General features: G+C 41.6%; 2 protein-coding genes across 2 annotated transcripts in view; one reads left to right on the top strand and one right to left on the bottom strand.

Moving 5' to 3' along the window:
* GABRA5 (gamma-aminobutyric acid type A receptor subunit alpha5) overlaps positions 1 to 23,361 on the bottom strand; it is a 55,714-nt gene that overhangs the window by 5,083 nt on the left and 27,270 nt on the right. The window contains exons 5-6 of the mRNA XM_054381752.1: positions 22,770 to 22,852; positions 3,298 to 3,441 (exon numbers count right to left, since the gene is read on the bottom strand). Of these exons, the coding sequence (XP_054237727.1) occupies positions 3,298 to 3,441; positions 22,770 to 22,852 (227 nt within the window). The remainder of the gene's footprint in view (positions 1 to 3,297; positions 3,442 to 22,769; positions 22,853 to 23,361) is intronic.
* The window catches only part of GABRB3 (gamma-aminobutyric acid type A receptor subunit beta3), a 195,072-nt gene continuing 173,554 nt past the window's right edge, over positions 1,844 to 23,361 (top strand). Inside the window, exon 1 of the mRNA XM_054381725.1 lies at positions 1,844 to 1,944. Within this exon, the coding sequence (XP_054237700.1) occupies positions 1,844 to 1,944 (101 nt within the window). The remainder of the gene's footprint in view (positions 1,945 to 23,361) is intronic.

Below are 23,361 nucleotides of genomic sequence, written 5' to 3'. Positions count from 1 at the left end.
GTAAACATAAAAGCTGCCTGAGTTGGGCTTTTGTTTATATAGAACAAAATCCTGGCTCTGTTAGAATGGCAAAGCTCCCTTTTACTTCTGTAAGACCACTGTTTATCCTTAGACCATAAGCTTTCTTGAGCAAGAGCTAATTTTTGTTATAGGTTTATGTAGCACTTAAAAGAGAATTGTATTCCTGATGGGGTCCACTCATCACTGCACAAACCAATTTTAATAACAAATTTAGCACTAAGGAAAAACCCTAGAGCGGGAATGGCTGCATTTCTTCACAGAGCTATTTTACTGTGCTGCTGCTGGTCTTAAGGGGTCTTTATGTTTTAAAAGCTGCTACAGTATTTTTTTTTTTTAATTTAGATAATGGGTTTCTCGAGATAATGCTTACAGTCTTTCCAGGATCCTACATGCATTCTTCCATTGCCGTTATGCTGGGATTCAATAGAGTATTTTAATGAGGCTGGACCAGCCCCCAGGTTTGTTTCTTTACTGAAGATCCCTGGACTCATGTGTCTCAACAGCTTTTCTGGTGAGATACTGTCATGATTAGGTTTGTGATGCCTCATCCCTGACCATGCTGACATCCAGAATATTTTGGCCCATGAGAAATGCCTGTGTCGTTTTTATAGCTATGCAGGAAAAACATTCATCTCAAGGAAAAAACAGAATTATTTGGTGCAAAATGAAGGGTTGAATGCTTCTTTCATTATTTAGGCTTTGGATATTTCAGAGCTCAGGCTCCAGCTGGCAGAATATAAAAGAGTGGGTTTTGTTTTGTTCTGTGGCACTGCAGATCCTAAGTTAGAGATGAGAGATTCTGGGTGTGGGGAACAGAACTGGGCAACCATTTGCAGAGAGCAGCAAGATCCACTTGGACCCAAATCCCGTGTCTGATCGTTTTCAGCACTTGTGCCACTAGGACATAACAGATGTTGGCCTGTTGGAAGCAGTGTGAGTAGTCAAATCTCTTCTGTGGGACTCCAGTTTGGGGATGTTAGTGCAAAAAATCCCAACGAAACAGGTGGCACACGTCAGAACTGTTTTCTGTGGCATGGCTAAAACGTTCCAAATTTCAAGACTGATTAGTGAATTGGGAGTGCCAGGATATTTTTTATGAGAAGACAGCCAAATATAGCGGCTTGCCTACAAAATCAGCAGAATCACTAGAGACTGGTGCAGGTCCAGCATTTCCATTTTTTTAAGAAGTCTACCAGAAAGGACAGGCTAAACGTCCTATGACATACACAAACAATTTGCCTATTCAGCTGTGTATTTTGACTTGTTTGTCAAAAAAACCCACAAAAGATCCAAGCACTTGGATTTGTGCAATAGCTATTTGGGTTTACTTTTTCACATTCAACAATTCAATAGAAGGAAGAAATGCCTTAGACAGCCGTTCATAAGTAACCCTGATTACTGGCCTCCTATGAGCTTGATGAAGTCCAGAAAATCCATCGCTGACTGATGCTTTGCCTGTGCAAAATCGGATTTTTGTATTTTGCTAATCCCCAGTTACAATCTGTGTCCTGCTCTTTGTGATCCACCCTGCAATCAGAATCCAGCTAGCCCAGATGTAACCCAGGACATTAATATAAAATCTTGACGTTGGAAAACAAGGATTTATTAGCCTAAATCTTATGATACAGTAGGGCTGGTGGTTACTGGCCAGAAACTTTGGGATCTGTCTGAAGAGTGTCCTGTTTCCTTGGGCTGAGGAGTACAAGGAGCTTTCACAGGCAAAGCTGCAAACTGGAAGTTGCCTGGAGCTGACACACTGGAGCAATCACTGCCTGGGCTGGATGGTTTTCTTGCTCTGAGGAGCAGGGAGAGCTTGTAGGAGATGCCCTGGTACATCCTCTGGATCTTTTTCCTGGCAACAATGAAGGCGAGAGGAGAGCTGCCATTCATTGCAGAAAACAACGCAGCTATGATGGTAAACTGGTAAGGAAAAGGTCTTTGCTCTTTAATGAGAGATAGTCTGCTCACCCCTTTTCTACAGTGGTGGCTGCTCTGACTCTGTCTATATGCTTCTCTTGACTTTTGGCATCTTTGCATTAGCAATAGCTTTGCGTCTGCTGAGATGGGCAAGGGAGGGGGTGAAGTACTGTAAAATGGAGATAGTGTTTGTGTTTAGTGGCTCTTCTGTGCTGCCCAAGGCAAACTTTCCCTCATTTGGGGTCCCATTTGTCTTTATTTGCCATATTTGGACAGCCTTAGCAGAGAGATTTCATGTTTTGGTCTAGCTAACTTTGTGTGCAAGTGTACATGTGCCTGTTTTCATGTGTCCTCAGTTTCCTGTAGGTAGTAACAAGTTCCTAACTCAGTCTATAGCTTATCCTCTGCAATTCTGTCTTTGGCTGAGCCTTTAGAACATGACCAGAAGACTCTTGTGCTTTGCCATCAGGAATGGCTCCCAGCTGTGTTGCTGCACATAGCCCCCTTTTCTCTCCCCAATCCTGACACAACCCAGAGTGGTGGAAATTCCCCTACACAGCAGGCAATTTTGTTTCCCCCCAGGGCTGGAGGCCACTAATGCTCTCCAGACGAATGCATTGTGTAACCTGGTTAAGCTCCCATCGGGCTAAGCCCACGTGACCCCTGTCCTGGCCTCGACCCCCCCGGGAGTCCCCCCGCCAATGTGCACCCAGGGCTGCCCTTGCGTGGGAGCCTTAAGAAGTAGGGGGGTATGGCTCACGTGGGTGCTCGGCCTGGGATTAATGCTTCTTTGCCTCCCTAATGCTGCCACATCTGGCACCTCCACTTGCAGCCTGGGAGGAAATGGGAATCCTCAGAGTTTACACCTCCTCTGTGGCCACGTGGTCCCCCGGACACGCTGCAGAGCCATGCCACAGACCCCCACCTACCCTCCTCCTCCCCCCCTCCGCCCCGATTTCATCAGCAAATAATTTTAAAGCGATGATTGAAATGGATCAAATGCGTGGGTGGTGTTTACCTCCTGGGGTGGTTCCTCCCACAGGGAAATCAGCCAGCAATAGTGCTGGCAGCCTCAGCAAAGGCAGTTGCCAAGAAGCTGCATGCAGCTTCTCCAGCACTCCTGTTAAATAGCAGGAGCTTGGATCTTCAGCAACAGCATTGTGACGTACCTCAGATCCAGTATATAACCCTCTCAGTCTCTCAGTGCTTCTGCTAAGTATCCAGCAACCTGCACAAGATCTCCCTAGCAACCTATGTTCTAGTGGTGCTTCCCTAGCCTCCTTGGAAGATAACTGGAGTCTATGGATCTCCCCTCCCACTCCACCTATCAGCCACCATGGAATAAAAATTTCTCCATACCTGTACTGGTACTGATGTTTTCAGTTCCTACAGTTTGTCCCATCAGGTGATACTGGTTAAGTCGAGAGCCATCTTCAGCCACCACCACAGATGTTGTGGTGCTATTAGTCCACACGTAGATCACTTCAGAATTGGGGTAAGCATCTGTCAACGAGGAGGAGTAAAGGTGGTAATGAGTAAAAAAAAAAACACTGCATAATATTTTAGTGGATCCTTAAATGATAAATGGTGGTGAGAGGGAAGAATAGAAGAGCGAGCGTGAACGGAGTAAAGCAAATAAAGATGATATAATCATGTTCCCATATGCCCAACTGAAAAAATATTACGTTGAAGTCTTCTAATATAACAGATGTGTGGGAAGGTTTGTCAAAGATGGAATAGTGGAAGTATAAATATAATCCATCACAACCACTCAATTCAAGAAAAAGCAGCTCAGACCTATATTCACCTAACTGGCAGCTCCTAAACGCCAGCAAACTGCAAAACACATTTTGCTGACTACCCCCTTTAAAAGACTCAAGAACCTTAAGTGCCTGGACAATGGGAACCCTATGTCTCATCCCATCTCCAGGATAAAATACTAAGTGACGCCATGTGAAAGTGTGGGGTCTGGCGTGTATACACTGACTTTGGGATACGTACACATGGATGATGGAGTAGGTCTTGCATGGAGGCAATGGCTGTAGGTAAAGGAAGCTGGGATGTGTCTGCCTCTGCCTTTGATTCTGAGATGCAGAGACAGGATTCAGGAGTGAGATTGGATGAAGGAGAGCAAGACTGGCGCGAGTTGTGTGTACTGGAGAGCAAGGGTGGTGGTGTGGAAATGCCTGCACACCTGGAGATGTGAATGTGATAAGATTTCTCTCACATCCATTTAGAAGTCCTAGGAAATAAAGGTGGTGGCAGTACTGCTAATTTATTCTTTTCTCTATAACGTTGCTGTTATTTTTAATGCCCTAACACCTGGAGTAATTATTCTATTATCAGAGAATCTCAATTTTCTTTTAGAAGGACAATCAATACTGATTTTTTTTTTAAGCCCTCTCTGCAGATAGTCTTAAAAATCCAGGAGCTGACTATGCATTTAAATATATTTTATTTAATTTCAGTAACTCTCACACTTTTTAGAGCAGCATGATCTTTGAAAGCATTCAGGTAAAATTACTGCAGGCTTGCTGCAGTAGGTTGGAAACCATTGTACTAAAGTCTCTGGAAAACAGGCAAGGCTTACTCTCCAAACAGGAGGTGAAAAGCAGATACAGTTGGAAGCAGTCTGCAGCCAAAAACTGATATCTCACATTCAGCACTCAACTTGGAAGTTGATGGTGCAGAATGTTTTCCTCTTGGAAAACTCACATTCTAGTTCTCTGCAGTCAATGCAGGAGGCAACACTGGGTAGCTTTCCAGACAAAGACTTGAGAGTTAAGGGCAAAAGGTTAGCTAGAAGGATCATGTGTAGTGGCTTCATCAGACTGCAAGTTTTATTTGCTAGAGCTAGTCTTGGAAAGCTGCAGCTTCATGGAGGACTTAAAAACTTGAGCTTCTGAGGCACTGCAGTTGCAAAAAGTATGCTGAAGTGGTCTTTGGATCCATACAACCAGAAATGTCAAGCAAGGATGTAGTCCTGGTCCATCTTGAAATCATATGTGTATAGCACAACGAGCTGCAGATCACTTAGATGCCTGAGCAAGTAGCAGGGAAGAGAGCAGCATCTTGTTCTCACTGTTAATCTTCCTGTGGCATCTGCAGGAAGTGCTTCCAGAAGCAGGACACTAGGCTAGATACACCTTTGATTTGACTCTTTACAGCTGTTCATACATTGTTGTCCACATCATGGAAGATATGGAAATAATGAGGACAGAGAGGGAGAGGGAGTTCGAAAGAAGGTCACAAGTATCTCCAGGGACTGGAAAATAAGTCATGCTTTGAGGATTAAGGAGCTCAGCTTATTTAGCTCACTGACAAGAAGCTGAGATTTTACTCAAGAAGTGAGTATACATACTTGCATACAGAAATATAAACCGAAGGTCAATTTCTTGTACTAATAACAAAAGTAAAAGAAAAAAAATCAGTGACTGAAAGATGATTTCAGGCAGATTCAGATGAAGAACAGGACACAGTGGGTAACCTTCTGAGAAGAAAATAATAGACTCCTGTCACTAGAAAGATAATGATGGGATGAGATCTTTTTTGGTCACATTTATACAGTTTTTGCTGCTGTACGGCTGGAACTGATCCCAGGTTTGGAAGCTGAAGATCTACAAATCCTCCATCCCTTGTTAGCCATGCATCTATGCAAGGGCTGCCCACACACCTTCCATGTACTTGCATTTGTAGCTGTGCAGTAAAATTACTGTAATTATATCTCATGATCCTCTTTGAAAGGCTAAGGAGGAATGTCTTCCCTGTTTCAAAATATTTACATCACAATAAACGAAGGAATTTCACCTTCCTTTAGAGCTGAGATGCTTTCTCATTTCAAAGATGATTACAAGTTCACAACATGTTGTACATAGTTCTGAAGCCAGATTTGCAGACAGCAAGTAGGAGGAGATGTGTCCATTTAAAGAAGTGTTTCAGAAAGCACTCCTTTTTAAATGCTTAGCTGGGGAATACTGTTCATGTGCTGATATCCCCAGTGATTGGTAGATTTGTGTAGGCAGATTTGGGATTGTCAGAGAATTTACCTATATTATTTCTTGGGTGGGGGGGAAGAAAAGCATTGGGCTTCTTGCTGGGAGGATCCAGATGTATCCCACCGTAGCAGTTCCCTGCTTCTGCAGGGATCCCAGGCACTGAGTTAATTGATTTTGTCCTGCTATCATCCAATGATACACAATAATTCAGCCCAAATAAACGCTTCCAGTGAGAGCACTGTAACCAAATTCCACTGAAATTGCAACCATACAGGAACACAGGCCTGTAAGGCTTATTAACTATTCAGAGACTTTGGTTCTTTGCTCTGCCTAGCCTTGGGAGCTCTAAAATAAATCACTGGCTCTTCTTCGAATTGTAGACTTTAGTGGGTACTTAAAACACATGCACCAGTACAGGGTCGGAGGCTCCTACTCTGGAGAAGCCCAGTACGTCTTCCAGTGAAAAAATATCTGTAATTCAGACAGAAACTAAAAGGTGCCAAAACTCCACACAGATCCCACAGGTATGCCCAAGCAATACTTTCCGAGGCCAGTTTCTTTCAAAACCACACCAGGGAGGCTGCCTGTCCCAGACCAGCTGATGAGAGTACTCAGGCAGACAAAAGCAGAGATTGAGGTAAGTCACTGCCTGGGAGGAGGACTTCAGTTTGCAGGTCCTCTCTCACGGGAGAACCTCTTTTGTGAGCTTACATGACAGAGAGCTGCACAACTGCTGTCCAGGAGCAGAGTATCTACTAAAGAACAAAGAATAGCTCAGCTAGAAGGGGTTCCTGTGCAGGGGCAGGATGATTATACCCAGGGCTTCAAGAGGGTAACAGATGTGTCACTGAGAAGCCCAGCCCAAACCAATGCAACCTGCAGTAGTTTCCTTCCCTTCACCCATCCAGAAGAAGCCTGTCACATTAGGAATAGGATGAATTTACCCCAGTCTAGAGATACTCCATTGTGATGGATTGCCTATACAATATAATCCTCATCTATCTCCCATGCAAATGTAAGAAAATATGGTCTGTGTTTTAAAAAGCTGAAATACGAGATTTTTGGCATAGTGCCTCTTCTCACTTTAGGCCAGGCTCTGAGTGTCTAAGCCTCATCAGGAGAAGGAGAATGGAGAAAATGTCAAATAAATGTGAATGTAAAAAGATACAGCCACCCCTTCAGTCATATGCACCCTTGAGAGAAACTTACACCTTTGAGGGAAAAAGCCACCCCATGCACCTTGGTGTGGCAGATGAATGACTGAACATTTCTTTTCTGGTCCTCTAGATAAACTTCCAGATAGCTAAACCTGTGTATTTGTATCACATAATTGTCTTCCTACTACAAACCTTCTGCCATGTGTTCCCAGAAACGTCTAACTCCAATTATCCCAAACTTTACCAAAAGCTCCAGCTCTGCTGCTGATAGCCCATGCAATATAATTAGGCACAGTCATACTGAAAGATGAAAGTGTAGGAGCAGTCTAGAATAATCTTATTTTACTACTGCAATATGTCAGGTGCTAACAGAGATGGTATTACTCTCTGTCATACCAAATTGTGTAAAAACCCTTTTCCACTTAAGCAAAGCTTCCAGTAGGTTGCTGACCAGCCATGCTTGCTGAAAGCCTGAAGAACTTCAGCTCGTGCTTTCTAGAATTATGAGAAAGGTTTACTGATGATGAGGGAATATGGCCCATCTCCTCCACACAGCACACAGAGTGGTGACAAGGAGTTTCCCAAAGGGCGACAGAAAAATGTAGTAGAGACTTCGGGACAGTGAACTGGGAGAATGATGCTGTGTTGCTGTAAAAGCAAATTCAAATTTGAACCACTGGAAATCCAAGTGAGATGGCTTTGTATTTATCCTACTTTAAGCAAGTGGGCTTATTCTCTTCTTATGAATCCAAATAATTAATTGAGTGTTCTTCATGATAATTTTTCTGGCTTTCCAGAGAAAGAAGGGAAGTCTTGTAAATTATTTTTTTCTCTTCTAAGCACACTCTTTCAAAAAGTAAAAAAAAAAAAAAAAAAGTACTAGAATTACAGAGAAGTACAATGTTATTAACTGTGAGAAAATGACAACAGACATTTATTTCTAGTGGACATTTGATAAATGGCTGCAGGCTTATCACCTACCAGAATGATGAAGTAAGTAATTTCTTCTCATATCTCTTTATTGATGAGCAGATCTATTTTTCTACATTGTGTCCAACACATGCCAACCAATATAAAAACAAATAAAGATCTCCCTTGCCCTTCTCCCACCCTCTTCCTGCTTTTGTATGTCTGTTCACCAAAGCATGTCATGGTCTTTCTTATGCACATGAACAGAGGGCAGTGGAACAGCCACAGCCAAAGGGAGGAAATACATTAAGACAAAGTCTGACAAAGAAAGGCAGCCAGCTGGTGAGATCTGGAGGATCTCTGCCATTCGCCTTGGTACAGAAGGGTGTTCTGTTCCCTGTTTTCATTTGTGAATGAAGCAGTGTGAGCAGTGCAGTCCCCTCGTGTACCTATGAAAAGTAGCCCATAAGCAGAGACCCTTCTTCTGCCACTGCCTCCACCACAGGGCAGTAGTGATACCTGTGGCTACTGACAATATACTCTCCTTACTTGCCTGTCCTTCTCCTCCATATTGAAATAAATTCAAGGGGGAAGGGAGGGGAGGGGAGGGGAGAGGAAGTGTTTCTGGTCCCCTTAAGTCAAGTAAACCTAAATGGTGATGTCTGATCCCAGCCTTTTGAGTTTCCTACGCAAAACTTACTCAAACATATACGACATGTACATATCCCAAAGTCAGTGCACACACACATAGAAGTACTGACTTTTTAACCGATTTTTTTTCCAGAATTATGCGTGACAGGCAAAATTAATTTAGGGATACAGTAGAAAGATGACTTTTGACTTGTTTGCTATTTTATTTATTGCAATTGTGTAGTTAACATTCTTAGCCTTTATCATCATGTTATTTTAGTACACGCTATAGGATCATCAGACTGCCTAATCTTGGGTGTATTGCTAATCTCCATCAAAGCCTGTTGATTGCAAAAGATGTGCATAAATTGTCAGCTTTTTTAGAAGCTCTAATTATAACCCAAATATCTATCTTCTATCATATCTATCATTAATGTGTTTGACTCAGAAGCTGTTAGGCAGCTCAACAGAGATCCAGATTTACAACCTCTCAATGACTTCTGCAGTCAGTAAACATTGCTGCTACTAAATCATCATATACCAGCTTGAATTCTAAGAGTTAGGCTGGATTTCTTGTGGTTTATGTACGAACACTTTTTAACCCATTACAAAGCATCTGTCAACAGTTGTGCCTATGTAACTGAGGCCAGATTTAAGCTCTGTAATTGGAATTTCCCATTAAATTGAGGTGATGAGAATGAAACAATATACAAATGAGACCATTTTATAGGAAGAACTAATGGAACAGAGATCTAATGAAAATGTAATTTTAAATACAAAAATAACAAGACATGGTACTAAATATGCATGAACTGAATCTAGGGGAAAATAGCTTTTTATAATAGTAAGATATTAAAGTAAGATGGCAATTTAAGTACTAAGAGAAATGTATTAATATATTCATTGATTAAGAGCATAAAATGAAGACTTCTCCACAATGTGATGAATTCTACTGGGGAGTGTTTGAGGGTGATGAAAATTGCTTTAGGGACCTGAAATAATCAGAATTACTACTGATCATTTAAACTGGCACAAGCTTACAGCATATGGACAAACAGCATGCATGATTTTAAATATGTACCACAGACAAGAAGTATAACATGGATAAATAGATAGGATTACAAATGTGCATAACACAGAATCACATAATGGTTGGGGCTGGAGGGCACCTCTGGAAATAATCCAGACCCACCCCCTGCTCAAGCAGAGACACTGAAAGCAGGCTCTCCAGGATCATGTCCAATCAGATTTTGCCTGTCTCCACGGATGGAGACTACCTCTCTAGCCAACCTGTTCCAGTGCTCAGTCACCCTCAGAGTAAGAACGTGGAGGTTTATGTTCAAATGGAGTTTATTGTTTTCTAACTTACGCTCACTGTCCCTTGTTCTGTCAGTATGTACCACTGAGCAGAGCCTGGCTCCCTCTTCTTCATTCCCTCCCATCAGGTATTTATACAGATGGATTATGTGCCTTTGAGCCTTCTGTTCTCTAGGCTGAACATTCTCTCTTAATAGGGGAGGTACTCTGATCCATACATGATTTTTTTTCATCCTGCATCAAACTCATTTCACAATGTCCTTATTTTTTTTGCACTGTGGAGCTCAGAATGGGACACGGTGTTCCATATGTGAGCAGAAATGAAATGCTGAGAATGAAACTTTTTTGGAAGGGCACAGTATCATCTAGATGTGAAAACAGAGGACACCCAAGGAGGAAATTCTTAATAGATTTGGAACAATTGTATGAAAACTGATGACAAAAGATAAGAGGATACCACTGGTTGTGAAGCAGGCAACAGGAAGTTCAGTCTTACTAAAATGGTTATTTCTGTCATTCCTGAATTTCAAATACAAAATACAACTTGATAACATAGGCAGAATTTTATGTTTTTTCCAATACACAATTTTATTTGATCTTGTTGCCACATTCCAGAGGGAGTAGAATAGGATGTTCTGAAAAATGTGCCAGACAGGTCTCAAGAGACTTCATTACTAAGCAACACTAATATACTATACTGATCATTACTAAGAAAGTAAAGATGTAAGTTAGATCAAAATTGCTATTTCAGAATGCAATTTATAAGTCGCATCAGGAAAAGGTGGGAATTGGAATGTCTATGGCTTGGAAGTGAAATGGAAGTGTAGACTGTACTCACAAGGCAGTGACATACAGAAAGGAAGATGCTCATGAAATCCATTTTGAGACACATAGTTTTGTAAAAGACGTTTTCAGCTTTTCAAAGCTAGAGACAAATGGAAGGCCCTGCTTAATTTTAGAAGTTCCAGTTGATGGGGGAAAAATTCTAAACATGACCCAACTTAGAGCTCAAAAATGTAAAGCAAAAGGAAAAACAAAACCCTTTATGATTTTGCCTGAAAGCAACTTTTGTGATCTCGGAGGTGTGATTCACAATCAGCACAGGCAAGGCTGCTGGCTGCTTTAATACAATAAATAGACTATTTGCACGCTGGTACACTAAATCACAGTCATACCAATGATGAATGTAGCATGAATACTAATGAACAGTGATGCTGATAATTCAGTTAGACACAGTATCTTCACAGGAAGCTGTTGCACCATTTAAGAAAAGCCCTGAGCTAGGAGCTGTGCTGAGTAATATATACAGAGTGTCTCTCAAGGACAATTGTGGAGGCAGCACAGCAATTTGAGTGATACCCTTCAGAGGTATGTATGCAGGCAAGTATCAGAGATGACAGCATCAGCTCTTCCCTGCCCCATCCCACTTGCCCCTGTGACCACAGGGCAGCAGGCAGAGCGGTACATCGATTCCTGAAGCACTGAGACTCTGACTGTGACTGACTCCTTGCTGTGAAATCTGACAATATAGACACCTGGATTAAAAAAATAGGTGCATTGTATGTTGTGGGACAGTAGGTCCTCAGGCTCCTCAGAAAAGGAGAAAACAGCAAAGAAAAGGTTTTCTCATGGGGCAGCCCAAAGCACCTCAAATGGTAGCAGACAGGCAGGTGCAGACAAGTAAACTGTACCACCCATTGTGGGATGTCTGCATGAGCTGACTGAAAGGGGTAACTAAATAGGGTATGCTGTGGGGGCCATTACACATCCAGGTTCTGCAATGTACCAGGTAGCACCAGGTCACCTTCTCAAAGAGTCTGCTCTCATCTGAGGGCAAACATTAGGGAGAAGGTGATGCCTTTGTTCTTTTGCCTCTTCCCATTTATTCTTCTCATTGCAGTCAGTGTTTATAACACAACTTCTTCCTTTATTTTCAGATTTACTAGTAGCTGTCTTAATGCAGAACTAATCTGAGAATTCATTTTAACCACATTTAATAGTGGCTACACAATTGCTTTTCATATGGAACAGGTCAAAATCTGGTATGTCAGCCTTTGATATGTTCTTTTTTTCTGTTACAGCCAGTACAAATATCTGCTGTAAGAGGACTAGAGCAACAGAGCAGTGGGATGTGCTGGGATGACATTTAAAAAAAAACTATCCTGGGACCTTCCTGACCCTATGCAAGTCTTTGTAGGCTAGGCAATTCCAAATCAGTCAGCCAATTTGAGGTCTCTACCTAACATTTAATGAACTTTGAATTTGACATCACAGTATTAGGCAGCTATATTAACTGCTTCATTAGAAAAAACAGCATGGTCATGAGCAATATGTTAGAGATTTAATTTACTTTTGCAAAGCAGACAAAAGTATCCTCCAATGTGTGACTGACACCATTACTCACTTTGCATAGTACCTACTCTCTCATTTTGCAAGCAGTTGCTCAATATCAGCAAAGATAACATGGTCACTCTCCAGTATGACAGAAGTTTCCTTTGAGAAATGTGGAGTGAATTTTAGAAAATACTCATTTGATCTTGCTGTGGAAGGTGCCTTCACAAAACTATTTTTGGTCACATCTAACAGAATCACCGAATCACAGAATAGAAGGTGTTGGAAGGGACCTCTGAAGATCATCAAGTCCAACCAAGTCCAACCCCTATACCAGAGCAGGATCACCTGGGGCAGGTCACACAGGAACGTGTCCAGATGGGTCTTGAAAGTCTTCAGAGATGGAGAGTCTACCACCTTTCTGGGCAGCCTGCTCCAGGACTCTGACACCCTCAAAGTAAAGAAATATCTCCTCATGTTTAGATGGAGCTTCCTATGTTCGAGTTTATACTCATTATCTCTGGAATCATAGAATGATTTGAGTTGGAAGGACCTCTGAAGGTCATCTAGTCCAACCCCCTCTGCAGTCAGCAGGGGCATCCTCAACTATATTCAGCTGCCCAGAGCTCTATCAAACCTCACTTTGAATATCTCCAGGAATGGAGCCCCAACCACTCCCTGGGCAACCTGTTCCACTGTTCCACCACCCTCATAGTAAAGAACCTGTTCTTAATATCCAAATCTAAATCTGCTCTTCTGCAGTTTGAAGCCATTGCCCCTGTTACTGGAGGCTTTTGTAAACAGTCTCTCTCCATCCTTCCTGTAGGCTCCCTTCAGGTAGTGGAAGGCTGCTATCAGGTCTCCCCCGAGTCTTCTCTTCTCCAGGCTGAACAACCCCAGCTCCCTCAGCCTATCCTCATAGCAGAGGTGCTTCAACCCCCTGATCATTTTCACAGCCCTCCTCTAGACCCACTCCATCAGGTCCATGTCCTTCCTATATTGAGGGCTCCGTACCTGGATGCAGTACTCCAGGTGAGGTCTCACCAGAGCAAAGTGGCAGAATCACCTCTCTTGATCTTTGGCAATGCATCTTTGGATGTGATTTTCTGGGGAAATGCACACTGTCTGCTCATGTCCAGCTTCTCATCCAGCAGCACCCCCAAGTCTTTTTCTATAGGTCTTCTTTCTATCACCTCATCCCCTAGTCGGTATTGATAGTGAGGATTGTTCATCACAGAATTAAACTATGACCTCATCGTAATAAACAGATGTTCTTCCGACCCACTTGAGTGGCATCAGGAACTCACCCACCATAGTTACCCTGTCTGCTCACCTTACCATTCAAAGCATGCTCACTTTTAAATCAGTATGATTTGAAACCAGCCAGGAGTGACTGGGACTACTTGAAGAACTAAATATACACCATTGTTTCTGAAATTATTTCCTTAATGAAGACATTTACAAATCTCAGAAGCACTGCTGCATTAATAACACTGTGTGTGTGAATGTGTAATCAATAGCTATATAGAGATAGCAGGCTGAACTATTATTATTCAAACAGTTTAATACTACTCTGAGAATAGAATCGCTAGAACTTATTCTCTGCACCAGAGGAGTCATTTAAAACTCTGAAGCTGAGTTACAGACTCCTGCTGTGGGATGCAGTGCAGCCCCATATTTAAGAGAAGCGTGTAAAGCTGCCTGAAGCCATCGGTTCAAACTACTGAAATCGAGTGATGGATACAAAGAGACTTTCCAAAGTGAGTTGTTGCTTAACAGAGGCACTACCATTTTATGTGCTGTCTGCCACAGCACTCAGGCATATGTTCTTTCTTTGGCCACTGGCCCTTCCAGTCACAGAGACCCAGGCCCAAAGGTGCTCATGGTCTCATCTTCCCCGTGCACGAGCAAAACATCTTATCTACTGCCATCATCTGACCTATTTTAGTCATCTGATTTAGAAGGAGATTAACCTGAGCCTAAAAATATCTACTTTTGTCTCCTGACTATAAGAGGGTGACAGCAATCAGCTCAGCTGTATATATTTACTTTACAGAAACATAAATATAGAAGGGAGGAATCCCAGCTTTGCTGACAGATTTACCGCGGGGATGCTTTTCAACTGCTAGCACAGGCTGGTCATGAGGAGAATTTCAGTGGATACAATGGGGAATAGGGAGAAAACAGAAAGTCCTTCAGGCTTTCCTTCTTCCTATTCCTCCTTCTTGCTCATTTCTTCACAAAGGACAACATGAAATAGTTGTTTCCATTGCAGAAGCTTGCTGAGCTTGGACTGTGCTAGATCACAGCTTAGACTAACTTGGTTCTCTGTGTAAGGGAGGAGGCTAATTCAGGATTGGGGAATTTATAGGGAGACTCCCAGGCTCACCAGAGTCTGAGGTGTCATGAAGGAGCTGTTCAACTGGAAACTAAAATCCAAGTTTCAGCAGTGTCTTGCAGCTTTCCTCCCTGAAAAAAAACAACCAAACCCTAGGCAAGTCATTTTGTCATTAATGTACTGCAGTAGCACTGGGAGATTCTAATTGAACCTTGGGACCCATAACGACAGAGGCAATAAAAGCAGGTAATGAACCACTCTATCTTTGCTCAGAAGAGACTGTAATTGCTCTTTGCTTCTTTTATCCCCACTTGCAAAATAGAGGCAGCACAGACCTAGCAACCTCACTACAACATCATGAGAATGATTTCGGAAATGCTTGCAAGCCTTGGAAACAGCCACCTTAGAAATCATCCATTAAAAAAGCTAGCTTGTAAAGCAGTGGAGCAGTATTGACCCATTTGTCCCATTTACAAATAATATCCTATTTACCGGTGGCATAAACTCGCGATCTACAGCTGGCAACTGTAAGCTCTTGCTGTGCCTTCTGGGGCTCAGCAATGTCTTAGAAGGTTTGCACCTGAGGGTCATTTGAAAGCTTAAGCACATTAAGCAGCGTCTCTGCATGTTTCTTCCTACAGATGACAACTCAAATTGAATCACTGTTTTCCTGTAGTCAGGCACTTGTGCCGCCTTTAAACTTAGTCTGAAATCTCCAGAATGGGAAGTGCATGCTGATATTTGTACCATCAATAAAACTCCTGGATCTCCATGCCGCTTTGCCACAATTAGACCTCTTTCTGTCGAGATAAAAAATCCTACTGCTGAGACTTTCCACATCAACTCCTTCTCCTGCCTAAAGTTTTATTTCCATGAGCTTGAAAACACCATCAGTTGAGCTTTTAGTCTCTGAAAAGCTTGACACATGTGGCCACCTCCAGAGGAGGAGGCTGTTCCCCAGGCAGGCAGTGCCCCGGCTTTCAGTGGTGGCTGCTCCGGGGGCTCTCTTCAGCTGCCACAAAAGCTGCCACCAGTGCCCCCAGGAAGCAAAGCACCTCCTAACTAATAAAACAAGAGTTTCTATATGGGAAATCCTGAATGGCAGCTGCTCTGGACTGGTAGGGAGCCAAGGCTTTGTTCACTGCATGTCAGCAGACTTTGCAGCCTGAGGTTAGTGCTGTCTGTGAGATGGATGGAGAAGACAATGGCTTTTTCAGATCACATGGAAAATGTCCTGTGTGAGCAATTGTTCTTTCTGACCTTCCTTTTTTGCTCTTTTATGAATCTAAGGAGGAAAAACTTACTGGCTTCTAAACAGGAGGTGACCAGAAGTAGGAAGTGACCAACTCGGAGTTGGGCGATGTTTCACAGGAAAACAATGTCACGCCCAGAGGGCTAGAGAGTAGCAAACATCATGGTTTTAATGTATTTTTTAAATTATCTCAGTGCAAACAGTAACCATGTATATGTGTCAACATCTTCAAAAACTAATTAAAGGCCGTGACTGCAAATACTTAAAGAGGATACTAGCAGAGTTTCTCCATCCTTTTCTGGAAAGTCCTGAATGTGTGTCATTGCAATGGATGAAACAAAAACTGACTGATCTGGTAATTTTAAGGCCTTTTTCTTTCTGTCACATTAAAAGCTATCAATTCTATGGGGAACCTACCAGATAAGTAAGATGGTAGGATCACATTCGTTTGCAAGTTCTGATGCAGACTAGGGTCCCATAACAGTGCTATTGTTAAGAAAGCTTCTTAGATCTCTGAACTACTCAAACATTACAATTACTGTATGTATCCTGCTTGTTGAATCTCCTGCACTTTGGGAACTCCAGGCTGGATTGCTGCACCCTGACTGTGGGAGTCAATGCAAGGATAAAGCTGCTGGCAGCACTTATGACCAAAAATGCCAGACTAAATAGGTGTCTATATTGCTGGAAGTGCATATCTGAATGAGTACAGGCTATGTTGCACCACCTGTGAGAAGGTTTAAGTATCTATTGGTATAACTCACTCCAATCAGTGCAGGAGGAACAGCACTGTTAGAAGATGCTTGCAGAAATGGTAAAGTTGTCTCTACATTCAAGAGCCCTCTGGCTTGTATTAAGATCCTTTGGAAAAGAGCAATTCCAGCAGAAATGGCTAAAATAGTATCTAGGAGAGATACATAAGATCACTGCCACCATAGGTAACACCTAACTAACATACAGCAGTGACTGTTTCTTCTGAACAAAGCACAACAGAAGTATGTATTTTTGATCTAGCAATGTAGAAAAAAATGGATTTCTCAGTTACTCTGATCAGAGTGCAACACACTGCATTTGAGCTAATATTGCAGAAAAATAGAAACTTCTAAAATATGATTCATCTCATCCTTAGGCCAGTATCAAAAATAGTTCTAATGAACTTCGTTAAAGTACTTTCAGTGGCTGTAAAGGGAGTCTAGACAACTAACAGCAACATATTCGTCTATTTAAAATTTTTGCAAATTCATCCTGTCCATTTTCCAAGGCTTTGCTGTCTGTGCAAGGCTTTTGATATGGGCCAGACTACTGTGGTCATTGTACTGCAGAGCATTTCCACATCCCAGAAGATATAAGAGTCACAGCAGATCTGGGGGAATCTAGTGGAGCTTTCGTTACTCCAGTGAATTACTATGATTTTGTGAGTGTGTTTCACCCAGGGTCCATTCATTAAGAACATCTGAACTAGAAGATTTTTTAAACAATGCAGCCTTACAACTAGTCACAAGTCAATGATTTCAAGGAAACTAGAGGCAATGCCTTTAGACAGTCTCCACCTACTCTACTCATTCTAAGGGATGTATGGAAAATTACTTCAGGATAAAATGTCTATGCTTTTCTAGCAAAACTTAAGTGAAATTATACCCCTGGTTCAAGGTAGCTGTGTAGACTGCCTGTCTGGTGCGGCCACAAGCATCTCTTTCTGTGTGTATGAAGCTTCCAAATAGCTAAAAATTGGAAGAATTTCAACCAAAGTAGTGGCTGGTAACTGCTGATAACATAGGGTGGGAGAAGGGAGCAGAAAAATATAGAAATGTCTTAAAATACTGAATTTTGCTATTCACCTAGCTTCACCTTAAGTCATTCAATGTGCATTACAATGGAGGTGTCTAAGGAACCAGTCGTAAACCTTAGGAAAATGCAAGAGAAGACGTTACATGAGTGAGCAACATGCCTCCCTAGACTTCAAGTAAAGCTTCTACAAACTGCATAAAGACCAAACCTATCATTTCTGTATTAGCTGGCTTTTGCCTTAAATTGCAAAATGACAACTTAGTCTACAACTGGGCACTTCAGAATGCCACTGGGCATTTCAGAAGGGACCTCCCTGGCTCTCTCCACATGCCCATTTGTAAAGAAGGCACTGACACTGCTCAGCAGAGTCAACAAGCCATGCTGCCTGCCTTTGCTCTGAGGAATGGACTCAAGAGCTTCTTTTGGCCCGCTAATAGAGGTGAGTAACTGAAAAGTTCAGCCTCTACACATGAAACTGCAGTTCCAGCTCTCCCTGGGAGCAACCCAGGAAACCTACCAAAGAGCCATTTCCCCTTTTCAAAGTCTCCCAAAATTAACATTTGTCTTTATATATTATTAATTAAATTATATTCTTATGTACAGCTTTTACCCACAGGTTTTGAGAGGCTGGATTCATTCTTTATCACCTTTTATTAAATCAGAATTAGAGTCTGTTTAGATCGCGTCTCTTTTTGAAGTTCCCCCTCCACACCTGCAGCTCTCCTGTAACTTCCAAGTGCTAGTGTGGGGAAGGACAAAATCAAGAAACCCCCTGCAGGTACCTTCACCTCAGTGCCTTCTCAGCCTTATTCGTCAGAAGAATTCTCTTAAAATACTTTTTTCAAAAAGAATTTTCTCAGCAGCTGCAGGTGCATGGGTAGTTTGTGAATGGTGAGTGCCTTAAAATTAAGTGTTACAACAAAATCCTGGGATACTGGTGAAATTACTGTCTCCTCATTAGTCCGACTTCACCAGTCTTCTTAGGGAAATGTAATTTGCACATGCCTCCTGCTACACAAATAGCTTGTGCACCTTCCTTTATCAAAGAGCAGAACAAACACCATGACTCAGTTTGAGCTATTAAAAAGGAAGACATACAAACCACACTACTTTGTCCAGATGCTACAATTTGTACCTAATGGTGTTTTCTCACAGTTGGCAACCTCCACCATCTTCATGGCCAACTTAAATCCATCAGGAATAAACACTAGGCCCGTTTTCCCTCTTCTTATGAAGTAAGGGATCTCATTATTTTCAGAATATTCATTAGACACTCTACTTTAAAAATAGTTGGGGTTTTTGCCTCCAAGTGACTAGTGGGCAGCATCTTCATGCATTTATCCATTCCACAGTGTGACTTCACAAGACAGTAGCCAAAAATAGACTCCACCTTACAGTATTTGACTGTGAAAGCACTGGTTAACATTCACTAATAGCAATGAACTAATCCATCTTCAGGGCAATCCTGTGAGCTAGGTAAAACTGATATAATTAACGCATGAGTAAAATGAGATTTAGGAGTTAAGTCAGTTGCCTGGGCAGGGGCCTTCGTAGTCTAGTGGATTAGACATCTGTCCCTCCAACCAAAGAAGTTGAGTCTAATCCTTTTTCTGACATTGATTTACTGTGTGACCTTACAGAAAGTCAATTAACTTCTCTTCCTCAGCTGCCCTAGAGATAATGATGTTTACCTACCTGGTGACACGTGGGTGTTTGCAAACTGTACTAATAGATACTTTTCATGTACTCTTAAGGCCTATCAATGGAAGAAGTGAAACATTAAAAGTTCCTAGCTCTAATGTCCCTGCTGTCTTATTCCTTACCCCCTGAAATACTTCTGGGGTAAGGAGGAATTTCTTAGGTTTAGATGCTGCTAGCAAAACTGGCTGGCAGTAGGAATTTTCATCAGATCCTTTTGACTAGAAAGTTTATTTCAAGTACATGTCAATGCTAGAATTGCAATAGAAAGTTCATTTTAAACTTAGCCATGGAAGAAAACAGCATCCTTCCCACGCTACCATGAGATAATGAACAGACTACCATGGCCATCCCCACTGACTACACCTGGTTCAAATGGAGCAGGGCCTGATTTCAGAGGCCAAAGAACCTTCACTCATGCACCGTCCTCAGTTCCTTGTATCTCTAAGTGAAATTTCTGCAGCGTAATTTTTACAGGTGGCTTTATCACTACCAGAAATGCAAACCCGGAGGGAGAGTACCCCCATACATGTACTTCCTGCAGCTGACTCACCTGACTTTGCCATCTCTAACCACTGGGGCATTTTACTTAAGAGAAGTACAACTGAAAGCTGCTCTGTTCAATTCATTAGAAGCCCTCCTTGAACCTCCGTCCTCCTGTCAGCATGGCACGTCATTTCATGGGCATTAAGAAGTATAACTTCTGTGGCTGGCATTTGAACTGCCTGGCAGGTATCTAGGCTGGTGGTATGTGCATACCACTTTATATTCTTTTTCTCATATTCAACCTTTTTTTTTTTTTCATTATTTCTACACGATATTCTGTAGCTACATATAATGCTGCCTATGACCATAAAATCTCCCACAGTTCCAATATGGTACGAAACCAGTCAAACAGGATATAAGAATTCCACATTTACCTTTATTTCTGTGTGCAAGATTATCATCCTTTCTCTTTAATACTGAAGGAAATGACAGGGCTTTTTCCCTCTTGCTTGCTGAATTATAGCAACTGTGGTGAACTCTAATGCAGCCAGAAAAACAATAACCCTCTCCTGCCTCTGATGTGGCACCAATCACCTCTTGGCATCTTTTCTGCTTACCAGTCCCCCTGTGCACCACCTGCTTTGTTTCACTGCCCTGCTCTGTCCACCCTCTGACCACTGAGCCCTCATTTCTTCTTCACCCTTCCAGCTCCCAGCTGTGTTTAACATTTACTTTGATGGTATTCCTTGAAGCTTTCCAAAATCCTTCTTGGGAAGAAGACCATTAAAAAGAAAGCCTTTGGGGAAAGAGGGGGAGGAAAGATAAAGCAGAAAAGGGCATGTGCTTGTGCATAATATACCCCTGTAGGCTTTATCTTGCTGCAAGCTGGAAGATGACTTAATGCCAATGTGTACTGCTGTAAACAGGGAATATATATTGTATTTTCCTAAAATATATCTGGGCTAATTCCATACACCCTGACTTACTGGCTGCTACTTGTGCAAACATCTACATATTAAATCCCAATAAATTACTGCTGAGCTGTCAGACCGATAATACAGATATTCCTAAGGCTGAAAGATGGTCTATAGCGTATTCCTATATGTTTACACACTACAAAGGCTACCAATATGGACTAGTTAAGGCCAAGTGGTTCCATGTCTATACACTGTGGATGAACTTAAAGGCAACTTGTAGTAGCTAATAAAGTGTACTCTAGGGTTGTGTACTGAGCACAGCAAGGAGCATAAAACTGTACTCAGCCCTCACATGCCTAAAATACAGCTTTGCAGTGCAGGTTTACCCCCAGGTTAAAATTACCTGTGTGCTAATCAGTCATTAATATGTAAGACATTTGTCTCAAGTAGAATATATAATTGCTTTCAGACAGATTGTTTGGTTTTTTCAGGTCTCTTGACAGCTGTACTCCTAAGTGTTTGTAACTTATCTAGTAATGTTATCCCTGCACTTGCATGTTTAATTGTGGCTGGGGTGTTTTTGCCTTACTATATAAAGAGTTAGAACCTGCATCTTACTGTAGCTAATCTACTAAGCATTGAAGCATACATTTAACTTTCAGGTTGAGCTTCAGAACTCTGCTGCATCAGAATCTTCATTTAAATATGTATCTTTTAGCTTTATAGTGTGTATTTTCCAAGATTTCATAAACTGCCCAATATCCCAGTTCTATAGATTGCACTAGCAACCGACAGGTATGACTTCAACTTTATATATCATACAGTAAAGAATATGTAATACCAGGAAAGACATTTCATCCTTTTCTTAATTCTTTCCAGTTGAGTGTAAAGGTGTACAGACCATTAGATTTATACTGACTTTGCTGTAAATCAGTGTTGCTGAAGCAAATGGACACACTTGAACCTGCAGTGGCCTTGTAAAATAGTGGTGGCAATTTAGATGAAATTTGGTCTATGTAGATTGGAAGAGGGAAGCAAAATAATTTCATCTTAAATTTGGTAATTTGGTAATCGTTACTGCAAACAGTGTTTTTACTTCTTAGTAAAAGGCAAAAGCTTAATCTTGTGATGATTAGTGACTCTAAATTGATATGACTGCAAAAACATCGAAAAATGCTGAGGTTAGGCAGCTTCGGGGACTAGCAAAATACCTTGCCTAGTAATTTTCAAAAGTCTTTAGACACACTGATTACACCTGGAACCTCTGATTTGATTACCAAAATAAAAAATAGCTACTGTAGTAGCCTCATCTGTATTGTAATTAAGAGCTTTGTATTTAAATATAACCATCTGATTCCCTGAGGTTATTTTTAAAGCAAGCTTTTGGCAAGACAGCAGCATGGTGGATTAGAGGCTTGGAACTGGGGAAAAGTCATCGTTTATCAAGCAGTTAAGAACAACATGTGCATATATACAAATACATGTGTGCACAACACCATGTAACAAGATATGGGGCTGGATGTATCAAAGCGAAATGGAAAGATTGTTCCTCCTTTAATATTCTACATCTCCCTTAATATATGCAATGTAGATATTACACTGCAGCCTGATTTGCATAAGCCCCACAATAGCACATCAATCTGATCTGCCCAAGGAGAGCTGTGTTCTTCTAAAAACGTAAAACCAAGTTATCAACTAAGTCATCTCCATCTATCACTCCATCTAACCATGGCTATTACACTGGACATGGAAATATACGACATTTCACCCATCAGCTCACTGTTTATCAGGGAGCATGCAAGCATGAGCTCAAAAGCAGTAGTGCCAGATTAAGCACACTCATGGAAAGTGAGCAGCAGGGTAGCAGCAGGAGTGGCAGACTGGGGGTGCTAATGAGCAATGTTAAAGGGAAGGAGGAGTGGAAATGTTGAACAAGTCACACAGGATGTGGCTGAACATGAAAAGCCAGATAACAATGGATTTTTCCAGTTCTTATTTCAGAAGAGAACTTACAGCTTCCAAATTTTAATGGGCAAGCATGAGCATCCATGGGGAAATCTTCAAGCTGCATGGGACATTCAGCAGAGATAGTCAGTCTGTGGGGGAGTAAGAAAAAGAAACACATCATATTATTTTTCAACACCTTCCATTTAGGCCTCTCACTGCAATACCTGAGTGCTGACAAACCAAACTTTTCCTGAAAATCACCACTGAAATCACAGCAAGCCCCCTGTTAAACTGAATGTGAAAGAAGCCTGGTGGACCTCTGTGTGTGCACGCTGTAGGTCTTACCTAGTAACTCTGAGATACAATAAATTATTTTATTTGTGTAAGCTGTTCCAATAAGATCATTCTTTCCCAGTAAGATCATTCTTTTTTATTAGTACATGAAGGCACTCCTCTGCTGGAGCTTCTGCCTTGTGCCTTATACTTACCTGTTTTCTGTAGATACTCAACTAGTATAGATAGCTAACTCCTGAGTATAGATAGCACTGTTACAGACACAAAGAAGCACTGACTTTATAAATAAATGTAACCATTTAAATACATTAGAATAAATATTTATAAATAGAAGTACATAATATAACTATATATACATTTACAT

The sequence above is a fragment of the Indicator indicator genome, chromosome 1 (genome assembly GCF_027791375.1).
Source record: "Indicator indicator isolate 239-I01 chromosome 1, UM_Iind_1.1, whole genome shotgun sequence".
In the NCBI taxonomy this organism is placed as follows: domain Eukaryota; kingdom Metazoa; phylum Chordata; class Aves; order Piciformes; family Indicatoridae; genus Indicator; species Indicator indicator.
This window is presented reverse-complemented; position numbering and strand designations above follow the sequence as displayed.